Below are 26,119 nucleotides of genomic sequence, written 5' to 3' on the forward strand. Positions count from 1 at the left end.
GTTGCTGCTGGTGGCCGATAAAACTCCAGTGGGTTTTAGACTGATCCATAACCAATGCTTTCTAATCACTTGCAGGACTTGCCATGTCCCCCTTTCTGCGGATTGGACTGTCCAATTATGACAGTGGCCCCTATCTCCCTTCGCAAGGAGATGTGATCGATCCCTATTGTGCCGTGATGGTGAAGGAGGCTGTGGAGGCTGGTAAGCATCCAGACATCTTTGGGGTGGGGTGTTAGTTGAAGGCTTTCTGGTGCCTTGGATTTCAGTGAGAAATCGGAGTCTCTGCATACGTGGTGTGTGTTTCAACTATACATTACAGTATTATTTTCTCTTGCCCTTTGACCTGAACCCTGAGTAAGGCTCTGAATCCCAATGAAGAAAGAAGAGACAGAGAATGGCTACTTAATCTTTTTCACACTGGTCATTTTCCAGCTGACAGTTATCCACCTCTCAAGCTTTTTTTTTTTTACCCCAATCTCCATTTCTTCTCTCCAGAGACGACTGAGCAGAGGTGAGCAAGTGAGAATTGCAAGTTTGAAAAATGCCAGACTGGGGGTGGGGGACTATATAAACGCTGCTCCCCACCCAATCCTTCCTCTGGATCAACTTTCAATTTTCCTGCACACGTTTTTAATAAAGCCAAATGCTTAAAACAATTCAGAAGGAATCAGCTGTCTTTGAAAGTGTCCCGTGTTTTTATTTATTTACAGCTGGATTTTATTTAAGACAGTCTGCAACTGTCTTCCTGTTAACACAAACCTCAAAGTGGGTTTGTTTTTTGTTTTTGTTTGTTGGATTTGGCTTCATTCACACCACATGTGTGCCTGCAAAATATGCTGAACCATGTGAACGGAACGAGCTGGTTCGTAGAATATGCTAAGCGACAAGCAACATTAAAACATCACGTGCAAATGTTAACATCCTTAGAAGGCGTGCCCAGGATGGGAGTCTTTCACCATGGCAGCAGTGGGGCGCCATTGCAATGCAAGCTCTGCCCCTTTCCATTGTGGGTGCGATGCCACAACAGATGGGCAAAAGGGGTGGGGCTTGTGTTGCAACAATGCAATGCTCCTTTTATCATTCCCCCCTTCACCCCACACTGCACATCTCTGACCAACATCTTTAATCTGTGTTCTGCGAATACAACCATACACTTTTAAAGCTTAAAATCAGCAGCGCCCACAGGTCAAAAAGGTCAAGTTGGTGTCTGCAATGGTCCAATCAAAGCTCCACTCATTTTTTAATGTGTGATGCACTTAAAACACAGGCAGAGCTTTGGGCACAACTCTTTTGGCCACCATCTTGACTTTTTGGACTGCCCCCTGCTCAGAGTAGAGGATAATATAATGTTTGCTTCAACTTTAGAAATGTTCTAAAGCGCCCCAATAAAGTAACTGCCTTTTACTGCATTCTGCTGGAGAAAAATGCTCTAAACAAATGCACTTGTAAAGCTCAGTTGGTTAAATTGTAATTCAAGAGGGCTCGCAAGCTAAAAATAACTCTAGTTAATGCAGAAAAACACTTGGTCGCACACAGAAAGGTCAGGGGAATTAAAGCAATTTGCACACATGGGCGCACAGACATATGCTCCATAACATCTCCCTGGCCAATGAACAAACACACTAAGAAAATCTGAGAATCATGTGGCTTTTATGCTCTGGCTGAAATAACTCAAAGGAGTACCCAGAGAACTAGGGGCAGGTGAATGATCAGTTTTGGTTTCTCTCAGGTTCTCGTTTTTGTGAATTCGTCAGATTTAATTCATCTGATTTGAGGCAGGGAGGGTTACTTTGTACATTTTGGTTACATTTCTCCAAACATAAGCATTTTTGTTTTGCCTGATTTGGCTCACATTTCTCTGAACAGAAGCACTTTTGATTGTCGTTTAATGTAAAGTACTGGGCTTTTTACAAAAATAATTGGTCATGTATTACGATGATATCATATTTATGAACATGTGTGTTTTCATGTGTGTCTTTTTCCTAACATGCATTATTTTTTGTTGGTGAATTGCACCGCAAAATTGGAGAGCTGTGAATTTAAAAATATCTATGTTTAAGCACAAATAATGGTTCAAAGACATTCTCCAAATTTAGATAACCTTGGTTGTCCTAATACCATCCCACGTGACACATACTCCTGATGCAATTCTGGGCATACACAGACTAAACACATATCTTCCTATTCAGAATGAAATATTTCTCCTCCCAGCATTGCTTCACTTGATGGACTATACCAGCACAAGCTGTTGATGACAGCCATTAGCTTTAGGCCAATATTAGAGACATTTGTAGAAAAATAAAAACCATCCATGGCTATTTCTAGCAGAATAATATATTTTGCACACCAGTTTGTGGGGAACATGAAGGAAAGAATGCAGCTAATTTCTGCCTTGTTATGGGCTTTCTGGTGGTGTCTGGACAGGACACAGCACATTAAATAGATCCAGGTTGGCTCTTCTGATGGATCTAATCCTATTCATATGGTTGTCCAAGTTCTGGAGAAGATAGGCTCACACTTGATGGACCACTCAACTGAATTTCTGCATAGTTCCTACACACCTTTGAATGGTCATATCAAAATGGTTTTTCATGTTCTCATAACCCATCCTGGTGTCTACCAGATGTGTTGGATCCCCTAGTCAGGGGGGTGATTGGCCATGCTGGTTGGGAACTGTAGTCCAAACTCATCGGTGGAGTCCCAGGTTGGATTATTCTTTCTCAGAATTCTGGTTCTAGTCTGTATTTCATATCTATCACAAGTAAGGAAGATGGTCTTGATGGAGATATGGAAGACCATTACCTAGGCAAAAGGGGCTAAAACTTTTTTTAAGTCTAGAGAAATGAAATAACATTCAGAAGCAGCTCAGGCAGACACCTCCCTAATTCACTGGAGTATAAGGAGGAGAAGGTCCAACACAATCAAATCTGCAAGATTCCGTTATTTTAGCTAATCTCAATACAAGTAGGTTTAGCCTTCCTATGGAGTTGATTTCATGGTTTGGTCTACCTAGTGGGGCTGACAATATCTGACTTTCCCAGACTAACCCATCATAGATCTTTCTCTTAGTGAGAATGAAGCTCTTCCCCCCAAATTGTTCGGTAGGTTATTGGTCAGTTCTTGATGATTCACAGCTGTCTTTGAATGCTATTAGAGAGCCAACTTAGAGAGCCAATGTGGAGAGAATTCTACCCAAGTTGCACTCTGACCTTCAAAGCCACCTTTTAAAGATTTGGGAGCATTCCTTAACACTAAGTCCTTGGGCACCTGCCCCCAGCTGCACCGTTCCCTTGAATCTTCCAACCCAGCCCATGAAGCTTTTCAACAAATCTTGGTGCCCTGGAAAGTTTAAAACCAAAACAGAAAACCACAAACATTTGCCTGGATGCTTGTGGTGAGGTGGTCATGGACTTAGACCCAACAAAGAGGGATGTTCTTCACGCATCACCCGAGTTACCCATCTGGTTGGTGTTCTGCAGTGTTTCCTATGTTCTGATAGCATTATGCATATCAAGAAGGAATTCCTCTTGATCCTAGAGAAAGGCCAGGTATATATCCAGAAGAAGCCAACAATGTATCCCCCTTGGAACAGCACGTTTGATGCCCACATTCACAAGGGACGGGTCATGCACATCGTCGTGAAGGACAAGAGTGCAGAGATGGTCTCAGAGGCAACCGTGGAACTCAACCTAGTTGCTGAAAAGTGCAAGAGAAGTAATGGGAAAATCGAAATTTGGGTAAGTTTCAACACTTTGGACCTGCATTAACTTTTAAAACCTTTCGTGGATTAGTCCCCTTCCTTCCTCCCTCCCTCCCTCCCTCCCTCCCTCCTTCTTCCTCTCTCCCTCTTCTCCCTCTTTCTCTCCTTCCTTCCTTCCTTCCTTCCTTCCTTCTTATTTATTTCTCCTTCCTTCCTTCCTTTTTCTCGCTCTCCTTCTCTTTCTCTCCTTCCTTCCTTCCTTCCTTCCTTCCTTCCTTCCTTCCTTCCTTTTTCTTTCTCTTTTTCCCTCTCCCTCTCCCTCCCTCTCTCCCTCTTCTTTCTTTCTTTCTTTCTTTTTCTTTCTTTCTTTCTCCCTCTCCCTCTCCCTTTGTCTTCCTTCCTTCCTTCCTTCCTTTCTTTCTTTCATTCTTTCTTTCTTTCTTCTCTCTCTTGTTCCCTCCTCCCTCCCTCTTTCTCTCTCTCTCTCTCCCCTCCCTCCCTCCCTTTGTCACATTTGGAAAGACACCAAGTTCCATAGCAACTCTGGGCAGGGTACATTATTAAAAAGAAATTATCAGCAACAGTGGGACCAAAAAATGTGTCTCTGATTCCATCCCAATTTCCTTTTTTATTTTATTTCATTGTTTTCTTTTTCAGCTAGAGCTAAAACCCCAAGGAAGGATGTTAATGAATGCAAGATACTTTCTGGAAACTACTGGCAAGTAAAAATGCTGCTCATGTTATTTTCAGTGCTTTTTAGCGCTTTTTACCTCCTCCCTGCCCAAAGTTCAGGTTTGACTGCAACTCTTTGAAAATGCACAACATTAAAGCACAGTTAAAAGAATACTTTGAAATAAATATATATTTATATATCAGAACTGCAGAAAAGGGAAAATACTGGTTTAGAGTATTCAAGTCTTCTCTGCTAAAATTAAGGTGTGTGTGATTTCCTCTGTTTTCTTTTTTCCAACAAGGTCTTCTTGTACCCAAAGGGCTGATTCAGACCCATGCGGTTACTTTTCAGCACTCTGTTCTTCCACATATTTATCTATTTAAGTTCTCCCTGTATGGTTGCTGTGTATTTCCTGCCTCTAAATGGACTTCTATCAATCGTGGGCCAGGCCTTCAAAGAAAGGCTGAGTCCCTTTCACATGACCATCACTTTTCCTATAAAAATCTGATGCGGTTTGTTTCAAATGGCCATCTTCATTAGGCTAAAACCAAGTTTCTTAATGGGATGGTGGCGTCTGTTTTGACATCTCCTAGTACTTGTGGGAACTGCTTTACAACAGGGTAGGATTCCCCTGGCACATTGGATTAGGCTAAAATGGGGTGTGGGAGTTTGTGGGAATGCAGCCAAAGTTCACAACATGTTGTATGAGCCAGACCATCACATTAAGCCATATAGAGAGGGGTCTCCACCGGGTGTGGTCAAAAAACTCAAGTTGGCAACATTTGTTTGGGCACAGTGGATCATGAAGACTCAGTTTTCTTAACTAAAGTTTAGGATTAAGGTGTTCCCTGTAGTAACATACGGCTGTGAGAGCTGGACCATAAGGAAGGCTGAGTGAAGGAAGATAGATGCTTTTGAACTGTGGTGTTGGAGGAAAAGTCTGAGAGTGCCTTGGACTGGAGGAAGATCAAACCAGTCCATCCTCCAGGAAGTAAAGCCAGACTGCTCACTGGAGGGAATGATATTAAAGGCCAAACTGAAATACTTTGGCCACATAATGAGAAGACAGGACAGCCTGGAGAAGATGCTGATGCTAGGGAGAGTGGAGGGCAAAAGGAAGAGGGGCCGACCAAGGGCAAGGGGGACGGATGATATTCTAGAGGTGACGGACTCGTCCCTGGGGGAGCTGGGGGTGTTGACGACCGACAGGAAGCTCTGGCGTGGGCTGGTCCATGAAGTCACGAAGAGTCGGAAGCGACTGAACGAATAAACAAGGATTAAGCATGTTGTCTGGACATAGTGTCATCCTAGCTCACCATTCTGTGCCAAAACCCAAAGGGGAAACAGAAAGAAAACATAGTTGATATCTGTCGGTGAAGATTCTCAGTCATCCAGGTGGAATTGTCTGTAGGTTGAGTCATGATAACTGGATTTCCTTCTTTCTTTTTGGTAGAAACGTTTTGCTGCTTGTCCAAGCAGTTTCTTCAGTCTGGGCGAAGGTTGGTGAGGGGACCCCATATATGTCTTCCAGGGTGGCTGCGTTGTCCCTGCACCTGAATGGCTCTTAACTGTGCCATGGAGGTGGGGATTGCCTTTGGGAGATCTTACTCCTAGATCCCTCGCTCATCCCCGAGTGGATCGTTAAGAGTGGCCTTCCTGGTGGTCTTAACCTTCCTGGGGACTGATGAAAGAGCAGCATGAAAAATGGGGGACAAGTTGTGTCTGGGGCCTCCGCCTCTATCGAGGGAAGGATTTTCCACTTTGGCCTGGATGGATTCCTTAACCCCTCTCTCAAGCCACCTATCTCCTCTGTCCAAAATGTGAACATTGTTGTCCTCAAATGGGTGTCCATTTTCTTTCAGATGAAGGTAAACTGCTGATTCTGGTCCTGTGGTGTTGCTCCTCCTGTGTTGGGCCACCCTCTTGTGGAAAGGCTGTTTGGTTTCCCCAGTGTGGAGCTCAGAACACTCCTCGCTGCCCTGGATTGAGGAGTGCCCATCAGCCTTAGCAGAATCACTTTTAGAGAGGGATGATGGGAATTGTGATCTGGCAACATCCCGAAGGGTTTTGAGTTTTTAGCGCCATGAAGCCAGTGTTTTAGATTATGTAGTGGGGAGACTGTGTTGCATGCACCCTACATGAAGATATCCAGCTCATGAAGAGCATATATAAACAAACCACTTTCTTCTTGACATGCTAGTTTTTCCACAAGCAGGGAATTTTATTATGGGAGGGACAATGAAAATTATAATCTCCCTCCCCCCGCCCATCACGCACTTTACTGGTGAAGTCCAGAAATAACATGAGCACCACTAAAATTCTGCTGACAGTAATGGTGGCTCTAGAGATTTTAGGAAGTATACCTCGCTATTTTTACCAGCTGGGAAGTTTCTTAACTTGAGAGTTTTTCAAGCTGATTTAAATATGTGTAATTTTCATTCATAGCATGACCACCGAATTTCTTCCTCAGAACTGCCTTTCTCTTTTTTTGTCTTGTACTCAGATGATCCAGAGTTTGTTGACTGTGAAAAGGAGGGTTTTTTCTCGCTACATCAGCGAAGAGGAGCTATTAAGCAAGCCAAGATTCATAATGTCAAGTGTCACGAATTTGCAGCCACTTTCTTTCCCCAGCCTACATTCTGTTCCGTTTGCCACGAATTTGTCTGGTATGACCGAGAGGACCCTTCTTTGTGAAGGGCAGGGTGCGACTGTCTTTCCTAGCATGAGCACACTTCCTGTGGAGAGCTGTTATGATCCATTGGTCAAAAGTTTTCAGTTATGTAGGAGGAAGAACCATCAGAAGCAGATGGAGACTGTCCAGCTCTGGAGGAACCATGCATCCATAGATACCTAGTCTTATCCGGATTGAGCTGAAGCTTCTTCAACCCCAAAGAGGTTTAGATAAGACCTCAACAGCATCATTTGGTTGATCAGGGATTGATAGATGCAGCTTCCTGCAGAGAGCTGTTACAATAGGCTGGCCAAAACTTTTGAGTTTGAAAAATCAAACCAATTCCATTTGACAGTCAAAAGCGTTTCAGTTGGGAGTCCTTCTTTGATCCAGATCCAATCCAATTTGGTCTCCTAACTTTAACCAATCTGATGGGCCAATTGGATTTAGAAAGTTGAATTGAATCATCAAAATCAGGTTGATTCAATTTGCTTTTCTGATTGGATAAATCTTCCCTCTGCAGGTGCTGCAGAACTTTTCATTTTCTGAATGAAATTTAGTTTTTGATTTGACAAGTTGAATTCAATAAGCCTGGACACAATTCACTGCATTTACTGATTTTTTTTAAAGCCATTATTCTCAAATGATCTGAAATCTGTTTTACGTTAATACTGTTTTCTCCTTTTTTTTTCCAGGGGCCTTAACAAGCAAGGCTATCAGTGCAGGCGTAAGATCATTCAGTATATTATATTAATCTTCATGTTGATGGTTACCATACCTGTACAATATTTCTTGCTGCTCTGCTGAAAAATCTGAGAATGAAAGAGATTAAGTAATCATAGAAATCCCTGCAATTTTTAAAGTGTCACATTCCTGTTCATATTTTCAGTTTTCACAACGCAGTACATTTCTAAGCCATTGGTGGTCTCTGGGTTAGAAGATAGACATTTCAGGGTTTTCTGTTTTTCTTAGGGTCTTCAGGGGGAAAAATTAGTCTCAGAATGAGAAGCCAGAATCAAGGGAGATATTATTTTCTGATTGGATTGAGACTCTCAGCTTTCCATATCAGTCAGAATATAAAGTTACTAGGTGCTATTTTCTGCCCCTCTAAACTTGAACCATCTCAAACTTTAGAATAACTCAACCTTTTTTTTAGATGGACCATCACAGTTTCCCTTTGAGTACCATGCTAGGAGCTGCACTCCCAAAAGAATTTTTAAAAATCCCCTTGTTTAAATTTAGATTTAATTGCCATTATCAACTAATTCAATTTCAGGGCTAAATTTAGCTGTAAAGATGTAATAGTGTTCTCCTTCCATCACATCAAAATGATGGTGGGGGGCAAAATTTAGAGGGGCCCCAGTGGTTGCTCCTGAGACTGGAGAGGCCAAGTTGAGAATCCACCCCCCCGAAACTCCTTAATCTTTTAGCCCCCCTGGCTGTGGTCTCTGAACCTCAGGAGTCAGCCTGCAGCAGATCTAGAGGTAAATTTTTTGCAGGGCTGAACCTAGGAACAAAAAGGAAGGTCTGAATGAATATCTGGGAATTCCATCTGTGCACTTGGGACTTGTACTGTGAGATCTCAGAGGAAAAAGGGAAATTTACTGTTTTGATGGTTCCTCCCCTAAGTGCACACTTGGGCCTGGGGATTCTGCACAGTGTAGTCAAAAAAGTCAAGATGGAGGACACGGTGGCACGATCAAAGCTCTGCCTAGTGGACACTCCTGATTGGGCCCAAACCAGATTGTCTCCTTTGTCCATCAGGCAGGATTTCTGTCTTAAAGTGTGTAAAATAATTGAAATTTTTGTTGTGGGCCTTCCATATCACCTCTGCAATATTTTAGTGAAGAGCATCTCCTTTTCCCCCAGAATGCAATGCTGCCATTCACAAGAAATGTATTGACAAAGTAATTGCAAAATGTACCGGATCGGCCATCAACAGTAGAGAAACTATGGTAGGTATTGGGGTGTTGTTTTTGTGACTTGGCAGCTAGAGTCACATGACACACAAGGCGCTAAACTTGGTTATGATAACCTTGGTTTGATTTTCCACGCCTTAGCACACTCTGTGAATTTAGTTCTTTTAGTTAGTTACGAGCTCGGGCTACTATGAGAACTTCCCCCAAAAGTAATTTAATAACCGTTGTGCAGGGTGTGAATGTAGCCACAGGTTTAACCTCGTTCCTGAAGTAATCCACAATACAATAAACCACACAAACCCAGCACTAAGATTAGTGTGCTGTGTGAATGCATCTGCTAGATCTTTTATGTTTTATTGATTTTATTGTAATTCCTTTGATTGCTGTGAGCCACCCAGAGTTGTTGAGAGTCAGGCAGCATAAAGTTTAGAATTATTATTATTATTATTATATTATCTTGAACTGATCCAGCTGAGTTGTGGAATGCAGCCATCAGCTAAACCTGGTTATATTTGGAGTGTGGCCCTCGACGTGCCATACAGAGCCCAGTCTGGCCCTCAATCCAACCAAGCTGTGCAACCCTTGTGTAAAGTATAATCCCCAGTTTGGAGCCGAAGACCCTACAGATGTGTCAAAAGGAATTGTCTTGCACCCATCACCTTCACTCATGCTGGATGGGGCCTCTAGAAGTTACAGCTCAGCAATATCTGCAGGACTGTCAATTCCAAAGCCCTGTTCAAAAGTAAAAAATAAATCACGGCCTTCGTTTGGGGACAAAACATCAGCTTCCATGCTGAATGCAATCAGAGTGGGATTTCTGAGATTCACCGAAGGCAGATGGAGCCCCAAAGCAGACCACAGTTGCCCAACAAAGCTGCAGGGATGTATTAAGCCGTTTCCTTCCCCCCCCCCCGCCGCCCTCTTTCTTCCAGCTCCACAAGGAAAGGTTTAAGATCGACATGCCCCATCGCTTCAAGGTATACAATTATAAAAGCCCCACCTTCTGTGACCATTGTGGAACGCTCCTCTGGGGCCTGGCACGGCAGGGCTTAAAATGTGATGGTGAGTTTGAGATTCCTGATGCTTTGGAGAAATAGATTTGGTGGGCTTCCCCCCTTCAGATGAGATGCTGAGCATTTTGAGATGGAAACTCACAAATGCGGCACACTTGAGCAGGGAAGGCCTGAGCAGAGAGGTTTGTTTCACGCACTGAGCTCCGTTGCTGTTTCTCTTTGGCTTAGCATGTTGTGCAAAATAAGCCCATTTGAGTAGTTTATGCTTCACTGTGGGATGCTAACCCCGAGCATGGATTAATTCAATATCCACGATAAGCTGAGGCTACTCAGGCTAAGGTGCAGGAGATCCAGACAACCACAAGAGGGCAGCAAAGTTAGACTTTGCTGAATCCCTTTGCCGCCATCCAGTGGTCACCTGGGCATTTGGCAGCCCAGATCTGCTAGTTTTATCCTCGGCGTGTTATGCGGAGACAGCCCGTATAAGCATAAAATAGACTTCCTGCAATTAAAAAAGAAGCATCTCAACCAGGAATTAAAAAATAGAAGATTCCAACCTGCCCACATGCTGAAGCCTATCCACTTTATCTCAGCCCCCTACTCAATGTGATCCACATCAAAATGTTGCCAATCCCTGATCTAGAAATGATGCTAGTTCCACCATGAGAACCCTGGTCTGTTGCCTCTTTTATGCTATGAGTGTCCATGGAGGGAGTGGCCAAGGGGAGCAGAGGATGACACACCCATGATGGTGCAGTCATGTAAATGCCATGATTTCTGTTCAAAATCCTGTGGCAAGGACATAAGTGGGGCATCTCCAGAATATGCCTCTCGTTCCCTCCCCACCTCTTTTTCCCCTCCCCAGCTCTCAATCCAGTGTTTGCTGAGAAGAAGCTGGGCAATTTGATCCCCAGTTGATCAAACCAGATTTGATCCCAGCAGCAGCAGATGGCCAAGAGCCTAAATCAGCAACATCTACCAACATTTTTTCTGCACCTTCAGATTCTTGTGCTATGAAGTCCTTGGTGCTCTCTGAGCTCGGTTGTTGGCTTGCAGACATTTCATTACCCGACTAGGCAACACCATCAGTGCACAACCAAGCTCAGAGAGCACCAAGGACACCACAGTTCAACCCTGAGCTACATGTATTCTCTTCTATAGGATTCTTCTGCTCTTCAAAGAAATCTGATCCCATTTTCTGAAGCACGGTGGATTCTGTTCCACAAAAACGTGCATATTGTTCATCTTGCTGGCCAGCTAAATGTTCTTATTGATCCTTTGCCGCAACCTTCTAAACCCAGCATCCCACTTACCGGCCACTGTAGTTTATGTCCTGTTAAGGCGGCGAATGATTTAGCAATAAAATGTTGGAGAATGAAAGCAATAAAGCAAGGTGCAGTTTAGGGCACAAGAACATACCCTCGCCAAATTTAAAAACAAATGTGTCGCAAGCAGTTTTGAAGCCAGAAGCCTGATCGGTGACTTGGTCTCTCCCTTGCAGCCTGCACCATGAATGTCCACCACAAGTGCCAAACCAAGGTCGCGAATCTCTGTGGTGTAAACCAAAAACTCATGGCAGAAGCGTTGGCACTGATTGAGAGCAGTCAACAAGTGAGTAAGAGGGAGGTCCTGGGGCTGTTTTGAAAAGAAAGAGGGTTTCAGGACAGGTAGACATGAAAGGAGGTAGTTTGCAGCCACTGTGAGTTGTCCATAACTAACGAAAGGTCCTCCAGGCAATGGATTCTCCCAGGAAAGCCAAAAAATGGGCACCAGCATCATCACATGTTTACACTGATGGAGTTTCATAGCCCTTTCTGCCTGATTGTTTCTTAACACAGACTCCAGCATGAGGGTAAATTGGGAGAAAAATGGTAGGCACACCCTTACGCATCTCACACAAGGGCGTTGGGGCCTCACAATGACACCATCTCCTGAGATTTGGTGAGAATTTAGCGATTTTGCCCCCTGCCCTCCAAATCTATTCTGTCCTGTGCAAGAACATCGCAGCCCTGCAACTTTGGCACTCTTTCTGGAAATCTCCCAAGATCTTACACAAACATGCCGCGTTGTATGAGACTTAGTGATCTTGGAAGATTTGGGCGATTTTGACAGGTTTTCATTCACCCAAATATATCCTAGGCCTGTTGCATATTCTAGTTTTCCCATTATCTGTTTGTTTCTTGCAATTAAAGCAAAATCCCATTCATTCTGGGAGATCTGTAATGGGTCTGTTTGTCTTCCTGCTATCACCAACCTCTTTTGCTGGTTTAGAAATTATTTTGTTTTTCTCCTTTATCCATTTCCGAGGTAAAATGATGACTAGGACGGTCTGCCTTTGAAAGCTACCCTGTGGTTGATTCATAGGGTTATAAATGTGATGATTGATTGATTGCTACAAGTAGTCCTCACTTAATGACCATTCATTTAGTGACAGTTCAGAATTACAACAGTGCTAAAAAAAGACTTATAACTGGTGCTCACACTTACAACTGTCGCAGCGTCCCTATGGTCACATGATCATAATTTGGGCGCTTGGCAACTAGTTTGCATTTATGACTGTCACAGCATCCCGTGGTCATGCGGTCACCATTTTTGACCTTCCCAGCCAGCTTCTGGCAAGTAAAATCAATGGGGAACTGTGTGATTCACTTAATGACCACATGGTTTGCTTAATGCCCACTGCAAAAGTAATAAAATCAGGTTGGATTTGCTTAATGACCACTTTGCTTAGCAACTGAAATTCAGGTCTCAATTGTGGTCGTTAAGTGAGGACTACCTGTACATACATACATACATACATACAGTAGATGAGGGGAGGGAGGGAGGGGATGCTACAGTTTATTCTGTTAACATTTAAATGAATAAATCACCCTTTATTAAATTTCTTTAAATGGGCACAGTATAAACAAGTTCCTTTAATGTTACAACATATCTATAGCATGAAGAAGTTAGATGCAGGAAGGAGTTAGATGCAGGAAGGAAGGAAGTATTTGATTGATTTGTTTCCCACAAAATGTCAAAATATGCTGGGTTTTGACACCTCTCAGTCTTACTTGATTCTTGACACTGTTGCATTTTTTAGGCTTTTGTGAAATTCAGACCCATAACCATTCTCCAACACAAAAGACGATTAAAGAGAAATCTAGGGGAAATTCTACTCCAGAGCAGCAGCAAAGCCTTGCAGCCTTGCAAACAATGCTATTTCTTGCCCCCTTGCAAAAACCAGGCTTCTCATGCAATAGCTGGGTGCAAAATTGCAAACTGGTATCTTTTTAGAGCTCGCTTCTCTTGGGCAAGGGTGCAAGAGCTGCATCAAAGGGTTGAAACGTTCTCCGCTATCCCGTGCTTGTTAATTGGTAGGACCTTTGGATCTGTGCCTGCTCCCTCTCTGCGTGATGCCAGCAAACATGCTGCGTGGGTGCACCATTCTCATGCTGTGCGTTCTGTGTTGACCCAGGCTCGAAGTCTGCGTGACTCAGAGCAGATCTTGCGAGAAGGACCAGTTGAAATATCCTCCCGTGCGAAAGAGGAGCCGTCGAGCCCTTCCGTGGCAGAACCTCCAACAGGCAGAAAAGGTACTGCGTTTTATTGATACCTTCTCTCAGTAGAATTTTCCTCACCTCTGGGCTATATAACTGATGTTGATCTTAATTAAATGACACAATCACATAAAGGATTAGCAACTTGGTTAGCTCAGTTACTGAATTAATCTGTTTCCTGGGTTCACGTGAGACATTGAATTATAAACTCAGTGCAAGGGCCGATTTGGTAAAATGTGTCTACATATGCACAGGCGTTACAGAAGGGCAGGATGTCATTCCGCAAATGACACAAGGATGTCATATGTGCAGTGACATCATCCTACTTGTGTCATCCTTTGGATGTCCCTGTGGCTTATACCAGATATTTGAGAGATGGTGTCCTGTTGGGGAAGGCGACTGTACAAGGGGCAATCTTAGACTGGGTTCACACTTGCTCAGCATTTATTCGCACTGATGCACTTGTATCTCCCATATATACTTTTTACACCCACAAAACACATCCTTACTTTGAGCTCCATGGGTTGACTTTGGAGAAGACTTTGGGTTGGATTATCTTGATTTTTTGCATTTCCCTCTCTGGGAAAGGTAATGCTGGCAAATGCAACGGTTAGCCCCATCTCTGTTAGCCTTCCAGAAGGCCCTTAAAACATGGTTTTTTCACCAGCCTTGGGGGTCCCAGAGACAGCCTGCAAGGTGGCTTTATGAGATTAAGTGGTGTTTGTTCTCCCGCTTTCTTGGGTTTTATTTGTTTATTTTCTATGTTTACTTCATATGTTTATTTTATTTATTTTTGATTGCTTTTAGACTGTTGTGGAGTCTTTAACTGTTGTGTTGTACATTGCCCAGAGTCACGTCTTTATTAGATGGGAAGCAATATAAATATGATAAATAGATAAAGTTAATTTTACAAGTGAGCCCCGTGTAACTCTGTAGTGTCATATTGTATGACTCTGCCTTAAAAGATGGAATTAAGTTTTTTTTTTTTAAAAATTGAGGATATTTCAACATGAATGCACTGGAATCTTTTATAGAACCACAGGGAATTTCCTGGGAATCCCCAGTAGAAGACATCTCAGTTTCTGATTCTCCAGTGGAACTGGAGCCAAGGAGAGACATCCAAGCAGAGTTGCCAAAGTTAACCATAGACGATTTTTACTTACACAGAACGTTGGGGAAAGGAAGTTTTGGCAAGGTAAGGGGAGGGGGAGAGTAAAAACTTGATTTTTAAAGTGGTGTGTGTGTGTGTAGCCATTTCCACAGTTCTGCCCTTTCCACCCCCCAATCTTCACTTCCTTCACTCTTGAAATGCTAGTATGAAGGGAGAGCTGGGTAGCTGCTAAGCTGCCATTCCTCTGCTTTATTGAAAAGACCCTATGAAATAGGAGCCAAGAAGAGAAGTGAAGCAAACTTTCATGCATGAGCTGTGCAGAGTTGAGGGGATGCAAACAAAAACTGCACCTTTGCTATGATTTCAAATGTGCCATTCCTGGCCCAGAAACAATTTGGCTCAGCTGCTAAATACTTCTGATGCTGTGGTCCATACAGGTCCACAGCTGATTACAAATTGATGCAAAGCCCTGGGGTGCTTATATATAAATTATCTTTTCAGTGCTATGACTTTGCTAAAGTAGCCTGTTTGTTGGTGATATTTTTGCTCCAGGTCTTCCTTGTTGAACTAAAAACCACAAACCAGTTTTTTGCCATGAAAGCCCTGAAGAAGGAGGTGGTACTGATGGACGATGATGTTGAATGTACCATGGTGGAGAAGCGTGTTCTCTCGCTGGCTTGGGAGCACCCATTTCTCACCCATGTCTTCTGTACATTCCAAACTAAGGTAAACATATGTTAATCGGTTAACCAATTCAACCAGATCACACAGGTGGCTCAGAGGAATAATGCTTGCTTTAGTTTTGGCATTCAGAGGCTGTGTTGGCACATCATGCTTAAGCTGAATGACTGAAATCACCCGTTTTCTGTGTTTGCACAAGACACCGATTCATTCACTAAGCAGGCTGAGCTCGTACAGTATGCTAAGTGCCAAGAAAACTAACCAGGTTTAACACTAATTAAGCATAGCATGTTTTCAAATGCAACAATAGTAGGGCTAGGCAGACTTTGGATTTCCTTTCAAAAAAGGGGGATGGCACAAACAGTGGCCACAAGGATAGCCCGTGTCTGCCACACTGTAAAGCAGCTGCACCTTTTTCTGGGTGAGTGTGCAGAGCAGGGAGACCCACGTTCAGGTCCTCATCACCCATGGAAGCTTCTTGGGTGGCGTTGGGCCAGTCCTTCCCTCTCCCCCGAAAAGTCAGGGTGGAGGTGTGGAGTAGTGGAGAAGGTGCTTGTCTTGGAGAGGGAGAGACCTTAGGTTCTTGCCCAGCTTCATCCACAGAAGCTCCCTGGAGAACTTCGGGCCAGTCCCTTCCTCTCAGCCCAACAGGGTTGTAGAGTGGAAGCAAGAAGACCCAGATTCAAGTTCTCCCTAAACCACAGAAGTTTACATGGAGAGGTGGGCAGCGACTCACTCTCAGCCTAACCCCTCTTACAGGATTGTCGTCCTGCTTATTGCAGTTGTATGCATAAAGATCTACTAAATAAATACTGTCTCACAATTTCCTTCTCCAGCCTAATCTGCTCTAGATATATTGGGATAGTAGGCTGCAATCCCAAGTAATCTGCTAGGATCAAGTCTATCTCTAGGGCTTTTGCCCAAATACTAAATGTCATTCTTTTCTCCCTTGCTAGGAAAACCTATTTTTTGTAATGGAGTACCTCAATGGGGGAGACCTGATGTTCCATATTCAGAACTGCCACAAATTTGAAATCAGTCGAGCAAGGTAAGGTGATGCCTAGTTTTGTCAAACTCTTCCATCAATGTCTAAGCCTTTGCCTCAGTTTTAATCTGGGCTGAGGACGGGATCAGAGAAGAAAGAAAAAGCATTGCAGCCTTGCCTGCCTTCTTCACAAGTATCTCCAAGTCTTCTGGTGTCACGGGCCAAAGGTCTGGTACAGCTTTCCCCAAGTTGGTGTCCTTCAAAATGGGTTGGGACTGCAATTCCCAGAATTCAGCAACCAGCAACGGTGGGGACTTCTGTAGCTGCGGTCCCAACATAAGGCTCCATCTTGGGGAGGACATGAGAGTATCAGTTCCAGCATCCAAATTTTTATTCTTTTGTAATGTGCAGAGTGAACACCTGAACCACTGAGTCTTTTTTGACCACAGAAGCCTGGAATATTCAAGGAGTAGGACCAGATAGTCACAAATTGCACTCTCACAAGAAACTAACCTGGCTACTGAATTAACCCATTTTCTGGGTGCCCACCATCCATGGAAGACCTGAAAATCCAGATTGGGGACTTCCTCATCATGGAGAAAGTCTACCTATGTGGTCGCTGTGAGTCAACAATGACTTGATGGCACATAATCAATCAATCACCATCCATTAAACATTAAACTCTGCATAGACTGACAACATACTAAGCTAGGAGGAGTCTGTGAGGGGCAGGTCAAACAAGTCAAGATGGTGCCTTCCATCTTGACTTTTTTGACGTGCCCATCGGAGACAACCCTTTGCTAGAATCACATTTCTATTCTATGCTTTATTATTAGATTGAGTAGACAAATAGAAATAATAACAATAATAGTATCATCTGATCCAGCGAGCAGGATTCTTCTTTCGTTCCTAATGTGAAAAAAGAAATGTCTCTAATTTTTATAGGTTCTATGCTGCTGAAATAATTTGTGGGTTGCAGTTCCTTCATTCCAAAGGCATCATATACAGGTAGGGCTTATTTTCTTAATCCAGAAATTGGGCCATTTCCAAATAAATGATCAGAGTGCATAGAACTGTAAACTATGAGGATTCACTCCTTACTAAAAGCTTAGTATGACCTTAGATACCTTTCCTAAAGTGAACATGAGCTACCATGTGTATTAAACATACAATACACCACTTTAGTGCCCATGTTTTGACCTTACTTAAAATTGCAGGAAAACTCTGCAACTGCAAATTGTTTCTAGTGTTTGTATTTAGTTGCAAAGTTCTTTTAAGCCAGCAAGGTCACATTTTATATTCCCCATTGTTATTTGTGTATCTCTCTGCGTGTGTCTATTTCAGATTACTTTCCCCTTAGGAGAGAGTTTTTGTAAAGGAAAAATTGCACAGTAAGAGTTAATATTGGTAAAAATAGGTCTCAGGTTCAATCTTGACTTCCTTGGAGACAATATTGAGGTAAATGTGTCATAAAAGAGCTTCCGGACTGAAAACATTTAGAGAGAGAGTCTCCTATTTACGGAGAAGGCTGTCTTAGGCTACACAAGAGAAGGGACTTTTCAAGACCTAACCCTTCATAATCTTTCAGGGACCTCAAGCTTGACAATGTTCTCCTAGACAAAGAAGGACACATCAAGATTGCAGATTTTGGAATGTGCAAAGAGAAGATATTAGGGGATGTTAAAACCAGCACGTTCTGTGGGACCCCCGACTATATTGCCCCCGAGGTAAGTAAAGGTAAAGGTTTCCCTTGACATTAAGTCCAGTCGTGTCCGACTCTAGGGGGCGGTGCTCATCTCCGTTTCTAAGCCGAAGAGCCGGCGTTTGTCCGTAGACCCTTCCGTGGTCATGTGGCCGGCATGACTGCACGGAACGCCGTTACCTAGCAGTTCGAAAACATGCAAATGTGAGTAGATTAATAGGTACCGCTTCGGCAGGCAGGTAACGGCCCCCAAGGTAGGTGGGACTTTATTCCTCTGAAACCTCTGCTGGCCGCGATGGCTAGAGAACCCACAGTCTCAGAATCAGAATGTCTTTCTCTTTTGATCTGAGATGCTGCTGTCTGATCTCAGACAGTGGGTCAAAAAGAATGAGAAAGAGGGTGGGTAGGTGACTTTGGGAATCCTACAGGATTTTGGCCATTTGTCTTGAGTGATAGTGTTGAAATCTCAGAAGATTTTTATTAACTTCTTGCCAGATTCAGCATTCTTCCATGAGATCCCACAAGATGCCATTTGTAATGACCAGCACGCTTGAGCGTTCACTCAAAGACAGTCTAGAGACTTGGGCTCAGTTAACTGTTTAATGTAGCATTCTGATACAAGGAAAAAGTTGCGAATGGCCTTTTCCCACGCATTCTGCAGTTTAAAATCACAAACCTCTATTTCACACCCCGACTCTCCACCTAGGTATGCACCCCTCCCTGGTACCAGCAGATGGCTTGAATGGTTTCTGGTTTCCGTTGACCTTGGCAAGGGGCATCTCACCCAAACAATATAATTCGCACTCCAATCTCGCTCCCCCTCCCTGCTGGCGACTCGCAGTCTGCTGACACGGGTTTCTGGATGTCTTCAAAACAGAAGCGAGTTCGATCAGATGTTGCATGAACATTTCGTCAAGGAGTCTGACGCCATTGTTCTCATATGAAAAACTTGCAGGATTTGGACAAATTGGGGATAGGGTGTGGTTCGAGGTCCAGCAAATGTTTTATCACCAGCGTTGATAAGTCTAGCATTGCAGTCCATATTTTTATACCCCACAGAATAGATTTTGAACAGGACTTTATTTTCTAGAGAGAAAATCCTTCGTTGTGTTTTTAATATTTAAGGCCGGGTAAAGCTTCTGGCCCCAAACTCTATAAGTGGTTTTTACTTCTCTTAGGCTGTGTTCATACAACACTGTTTTTTAATTGGTTTTAATGGTTGAAGGTTGTGATCGTGAGTTCTGTTTTAATTTTGTATGCCACCCAGAGCCGCATGCAAGTGAGATGGGTGGCCATATCAATTCAACCAACCAACCAATCAAAACACTGTTAACCAGAACTTTTACAAGCTTATCCACGGCAGTTCTAAATACATTAAATGTCATCAGTTTTACACATAGACCATTTTGTGACTTGTGTGTAACGTGTGAACTTCATTAATTTATCATTTCATTAGTTTATCATCTAGTCTACTGTAAATGCCAAAAAATGGAGTTAACTCCACAGGTTCAGGATGTTATAGAAATCCAGCCTTAGGGTGTCTTCAAATCACAGCAACCGACTCCAAAGGGCCCGTTTCATATCCAGCGAAAGTCTTATCCAGCAGCTTCTAGTAGTTGAATTTAATGAATCATGATTGCTTTTAGTGATTTCATACAGTTTATAGGAGACTGAGTTTATTATGACTTTTATACCAGATTTTTCACCCACGAGTAAATAGCTCTGAGACCTTTATCAAAAGAAGTGTGATGTTCATTTTCCTAAATCAATCTATCAGTCAATCATGGCAACACAGAGGAACAATTTACACGATCAGTGATAGCCATATAAATGACTCTCAGGATCATGTATGATTCATCATATAGCAAAATAGATCATATGACGCTATCTACGTGCCATGCTAATCAGAAGCCTGGGCTCAGGGTAATTCCCGTCCTACATGGAATTAACAACAACAACTGAAACTTGTATAGAAATCAACAAACCTATTATGTGTGTGTCCAGCTATGTTGCATGATAACTATGCTTCATATTGTTCACACTGCCGGAATCAACTCCCACTAACCTCTGCCTGGACCTGAAGATCTGCTTCCAACAAGCAAATAAAAGATGAGATGAGATGAGATGAGATAGATAAGATAAACAAACACTAACTTTGCTGAGCTATCAACTGACTTCATATAAAAGAGATGATTATGCACACTTCAACACTGACTCAGGAAGCGTTTCTGACCTCACAGGAGTGCAAACGCCACCCCTCTACTATTCGTTAAAGCAGTTCTCGTTTTCCCAGGCCTCTGCGTGATTTAGGGCAATTCTTAAATCTGTGTGCCCAAAGGTCCCAAAACGCTTTTTCTGAAACTTTATCAAGGTGTGTGCCATCCTTCTTTAACCTTTTTTTTTTTCAAGCCTGCCTTCTCTTTCAATGACAGATTCTTCTTGGACAGAAATACAACATGTCCGTTGACTGGTGGTCCTTTGGTGTCCTCCTGTATGAGATGTTGATTGGCCAGTCCCCCTTCCATGGCCAGGACGAAGAACAGCTCTTCCAGTCCATCCGCATGGATAGCCCATTCTACCCCCGCTGGCTGGACAAGATTGCAAGGGACCTCTTAGTCAAGGTGAGGTTGGGAGATTCCATTTCACCAGAATAGAGATCTTTCCAGTTTGAATGAAATAAAAATAAAGTCCAGGATCAATGGGTTCAAATGGGAGTCTTCTTGGGAATGTAATTCTGGTGGATGGTACAGAAGATCCTGTAATACCACTTTTGGAATAGTGTGCACGGTTTTGGTCACTGCACCTTAAGAAGGATGTTCAAGAGCTGAAAATGATGCAAAAAAGTGCAACCCAAATGAAGAGATTGCTGGAGCAGATGGCAGCAATTCAGGCTTTTTAGAAGGAAGGAAGGAAGGAAGGAAGGAAGGAAGGAAGGAAGGAAGGAAGGAAGGAAGGAAGGAAGGAAGGAAGGAAGGAAGGAAGGAAGGAAGGAAGGAAGGAAGGAAGGAAGGAAGGAAGGAAGGAAGGAAGGAAGGAAGGAAGGAAGGAAGGAAGGAAGGAAGGAAGGAAGGAAGGAAGGAAGGAAGGAAGGAAGGAAGGAAGGAAGGAAGGAAGGAAGGAAGGAAGGAAGGAAGGAAGGAAGGAAGGAAGGAAGGAAGGAAGGAGAGAAACAGTAGATGAATGGAACTCATGCCTGGAGTAGACGATGGGAAGAGGGTTCTCACCACTACAAGGATAAAACTTGAAGACTTCCATTAAAACTGAATGCAGGGAGATTCAGGACTGAAGGGAGAAAAATCCTTTTTTCACATAGGGCATAGTTAAACTGGAATTTGCTGCAAACAGCTGTGGGGATGATAATCAATTAGGATGATTTTCCAAGGGGACTGGATGGACTCATAAAGGTCCAGTCCATTCCCCTACCTTCTGAATATTCATGACCATTTGCTACCTCCTGAAGGCTGGATTAGATGGACCTAGATCCAGCAGGGAAAATCTTAGGTCCTTAAGAGTCTGAGATAAACTTTGGGACCTAGAACCTAGAACCCTAGAATTATAGAATCCTCATGTGGCCATGAAGTCCTGCTCAGTGCAAGAATACAAATTAAGGCATCCACAAAGGATAACTATCCAGCCTTACTCGAACACCGTCACTGAAGGGGAGCCAACCACCTCTCTGGGTTGTTGGTTTTTGTCAGCCTATCAGGTAGACCAGACCAAAAAATTAGCTCCACGGGAAGGCTAAAACTACTTTTATTGAGATTGGCTATAATAACAGAATCTTCCAAGTCTCTGATTGTGCTGTGCCACCTCCTCCTTTTTGTAGTTCCATGAATCATATCAGTGATCCATCATAGTTCAGGTGTAGATTTATTTTTCCAGTATTGTGTAATAATTACTTTATTTTCTATATAAGAAAAACTGACCACTTCTTATAGCTTAATAATTCCAAATACTGGGAAGTCAAGAGGAACATATGTACCCCTGATGTGCAATAATTGGCATAAAGGCATATTAACAATCCTGTGGGTGTGGCAATAATAAGACAAGACTAAGTCATATGAGCTAATGGTCCAGGTATGATGATTTGATGGCACATAATCAAGCAATCAATAGTCCAACTTCTGAATTGTATCTCCAAAAGCAAGCCAATTATACCCAGGTCTTCTGAACATTTTCTGGTATAGGTAGTCCTCGCTTAACAACCACACTTGGGACCAACCACAATTTTGGTTGGTAAGCAAAGCAGTCATTAAGCAAATCTGATCCAATTTTACGACTTTAAGTGAATCACCATGGACATTAATCAAACCATATGGTCATTAAGTGAATCACACAGTTTCCCATTGATTTTGCTTGCCAGAAGCCAGCCAGAAAGGTTGGAAATGGCAATCCCATGACCATAGGACTCTGCAAGAGTCATAAACACGGACAGCTGCCAAATGCCCAAATTGTGATCACATGACTGTGGGGATGCTGTGACGGTCGTAAGTGTGAGGATTGGCCATAAGTCTTTTTTTTTCAGCACTGTCGTTATTCCGAACCATCACTAAACGAATGGTCGTTAAGCAAGGACTACCTGTACTCAATATAGAAGGAACAAACTTTTTATTGTAGTATTCTCATCTTAAGATCTAAAGAAACGGCTTTCACACTCTAAAGCCACTGTCCACTGGATTGCAAGAACGGGACAAATGAGCTTGTTCTTCCCAACGTTCCACATATCGCTAATATCAATTTTACCCAGTTCCTTAAGCTTCATCCTTTTGATTTCTAGCTTTTCGTTAGAGAACCGGAGAGGCGGTTGGGAGCCAGAGGAAACATCCGCCGGCATGCCTTCTTCCAAGAAATCAGCTGGGAAACTTTGGAAAAAAAAGAGGTGGAGCCACCTTTCAGGCCCCTAGTGGTAAGAACTGCTTCTTTGATTGCCTTCGTTTCTCCAAATGTCTCCATTAGGCCACAGTTAGCTTGATTTTATTTGTGGGTTTGTTTGCTCAATCTGTATAGCCGCCCATCTCACCGATGTGACTCTGGGTGGCTTACAGAGTTAAAAACACAAAAAGCCAGACAGAAATATCCAACAGGGTAACAACAAAGGGCCATATATTACACCGTAAAAAACCCACTAAGGTTTGAACACACAGCCTCTTTTCCCCGGCAATCACCACTCTAGTGCCATCTTTCCGCTACAAAAGGAACCTTAGAAAGTCTTATCAACCTAGCCAAACTGCATTTTCTGGTAGCCAGAGAGGATACGGAAACGTACATGTTGCAGCACAGCTGGCAATGGAGTGATGAAACACAATTCACAATTTGGTGTCCTCTCTTGCAGGGTTTCTCAACCTCGGCCACTTTAAGACGGGCGGACTTCAACTCCCAGAATTCCCCAGCCAGCCTGCTGGCTGGGGAATTCTGGGAGTTGAAGTCCGCCCGTCTTAAAGTGGCCGAGGTTGAGAATCAGAGGCTGAGAGGGCCCTTCTGACTTGGAAAGAGCCACACCCACTTCCCAAATTGGCCAGGTGATCTGCGTATTCCACCAAGCAGCAGAAAAAGGATTTCTGCCCTTGATGGGAAGAATCCACATAACTTGCTTTGTGTCATATCTGTTGGATGGAGGAACCAATTTGCAGATTTTCCCCTGCGATTGCTAGTTGGAAACCAGCAATCTGCAACAAATTTTGGGGAGGAAGCCTTGGGCTTCCCCCTTTCTCCCGCTGATCAGCAAGAGAAAAGGGGAAATGGGAGAAAGATGGGGCTTGGGGGTGAGCGCACGGCGGCATTCCCACAAGGTGCTTTAAGACTTGCTAAGCAGTCTTGAGTACTCACTGGGGGTAGAAAAAAGGGGATGGATTAAATAAATAAACAAACTTGACCAAGGGTTTTTTATTGTTGCTGTTTTGTTTTTCCCCACCTGAGTGTCTTGTACCAAGAAGGTGCATTTAGTTAGTTTAATTTTTCACTGGCTGGATCCACATACTATGCTAAACTAACCTAGACTAGATTAAAATAGGTTTTGGTAGTGTGTGGTTTAGTTTTGCTCCAGGGAGACCAAGTTATAGGCTTAGTGGGTGGATCGGGCCATCACATTCAGCTGTAACTCAGTTTATTTGTGGTCTGAACAAACTGTGTTCTGTTAATTTGGATTCAGGATCTACCCCATAGTGTAAATGTAACCTATTTATTGTGCAACGGAACAAAATAGGGATTGATTGATTGATTGATGTATTTATATGGCTGCCCATATCCCAATGCAACTCTGGGCAGCAAACAAAAATTAGAATACAATATAAATACAATAAATACTTTAAAAATTACCATTCCCAGTCAGGTATTTGGTATCCAAAAGCAAAGTTAAGCTTGCGGGGTCAAACCCTGCCAGTGACTGCATTCACACAATTGGCTTAATCCCATCAGATCAGGTCCTAGCAGATGCCTTCATACAATACACTAAGTTTGGTCAAGGTTCACCTTGGTAAATTTTTCTCTGAATGAGTTGTGCAAACCCAGGTCACACACTGTGCAATCTTTTACGCAAATCCACAACATGAGAATTCAATGATCAGAGTAAGTATCTGCAAATTCAGCCATTGAGTGTCTGCCTGTCTGTCTGTGCTTGTGTGTGTGCGTGAGTGAGTGCCTTACATGCGCACGCCACTTGATCATGCTTGTGTCTGACTCCACCCTCAGTTGTGTTGCCTTTGGCCCCAAAAATGCTGTCCAGCCCAAGAAGAAGCATTGGCCAAGGACTGTGTTCATAGAACGACTGGTTCTTCTTTCTGAAGGCCTCATCTCTGAAGACCTTCCACATTTCTCTGCAGAAATTATGTGACCAGATAAGGGCATGGGTTCCCCCATTTTTCCAATCCTGCGTTTTTTAAAAGCTCGGAGGCTTCATCTTAAGACAACTCTCCCCCTTTCTTGGCTATGTCGGGTTTTTTTGCGGGGGGGTGCGTTCTCTCCTTCTTCTGTGTCTAACTCCACTTTCTCTCTCTCCTTGGAAGAAATCGCCAGGGGACTGCAGCAACTTTGACAAGGAATTTCTCAATGAAACCCCCCGACTGTCTGTTGGGGATGGAACCCTCATCAACAGCATGGACCAAAACATGTTTAGAACTTTTTCATTCACCAACCCCATCATGGAGAAATTGCTATCCTGAGGAATGACCTACAAAAGATGCACCCATAGGCACCTGTTGAAGCCTACCCATCAAGGAGAAGAGGACTTTCAGTGCTGGCTGCACCTTTGTCTGTTTGCTACCTTCTCTGAAGATGCCAGTGTGAGAGTACAAACAGGTGTGAGATTCTTTGCACCACTTGTCTTCTCTTTTGCTGGACAACCAGGAGGAGGAGAACCTGCTTTGAGAGGAAGACTCGAAGTGACTCCCCAAACCTGGAATTACAACTGCACAAAGTCTTTTCAAGACAACCAGAGTTTTGACATGCTGTAGCCTATATTCTTCTGGTGTGTAATGTCTCTTGCCCCATAATTCCAAGATCAGTCACTGGGAAGTCTTTGGCTATCACTTCTCCGAGAGTTTGCAGACAAAGCACGCTAATCTGTTTTCTTCCTCTGCTTGTGCATAAGAAGATTCAGAATGGTGTAAACATCTGGGGGACATTGACCGACTATGATCCTACAGCAGATACTCAGTGTTTCCTTGCATTGGATATTTCCCTTTGTCTCTTCAAGCTCTTGCCTCTCCACCCCCATGGCCATGTGAGATTTCTGTCTAGACTGTAAGACCTCCTGGTTTGATTGTATGGACTGTATGTAACGTTCTCATTCTTTGAGAGCTTTCTGGAGATCTTGGTTCTCTTTGGGGAATGTTGGAATGATTCAGCCCCACTGATCTCAGAGGTACCAAGAAAAGAGCCATCAGCTTCCATATCTCCATCCCTGGTTGTAGGCTGCAATTGCCAAAAAAAGAGAAGACCCTTTTGCTGTCTGCTCTTCTATCAACAGGCCTTCAAGGTTAAGTAAGGCTGTTTTGCCCTAAAACATTTCTCATTTGCGATAGACCCTCTCTAAGGAGCATTGCTCGATAATAGGCTACTGTTCTTGCTTTTCATGCAAAAAGTCCTGGTTTCAGTCTACAGCATCTGTGGTTAAAACCTTGTTTCCCAA

At 43.3% G+C, this 26,119-nt stretch overlaps 1 protein-coding gene across 1 annotated transcript; it reads left to right on the forward strand.

Annotated features, from left to right (window-relative positions):
• Window positions 1-25,614, forward strand: PRKCQ (protein kinase C theta). The gene is made up of 17 exons (XM_063308235.1): window positions 1-201; window positions 3,538-3,737; window positions 4,358-4,418; window positions 6,877-7,039; window positions 7,740-7,771; window positions 8,914-8,999; window positions 9,896-10,025; window positions 11,478-11,587; window positions 13,434-13,551; window positions 14,550-14,710; window positions 15,179-15,352; window positions 16,264-16,355; window positions 17,238-17,300; window positions 17,881-18,019; window positions 20,427-20,615; window positions 22,772-22,900; window positions 24,996-25,614. Exons 1-17 carry the CDS (start codon window positions 84-86, stop codon window positions 25,149-25,151), a joined length of 2,121 nt encoding a protein of 706 aa, XP_063164305.1. The 5' UTR covers window positions 1-83; the 3' UTR covers window positions 25,152-25,614.
• The last annotated feature ends 505 nt before the right edge of the window (window positions 25,615-26,119 follow it).

The sequence above is a fragment of the Candoia aspera genome, chromosome 7 (assembly GCF_035149785.1).
Source record: "Candoia aspera isolate rCanAsp1 chromosome 7, rCanAsp1.hap2, whole genome shotgun sequence".
In the NCBI taxonomy this organism is placed as follows: Eukaryota; Metazoa; Chordata; class Lepidosauria; order Squamata; family Boidae; genus Candoia; species Candoia aspera.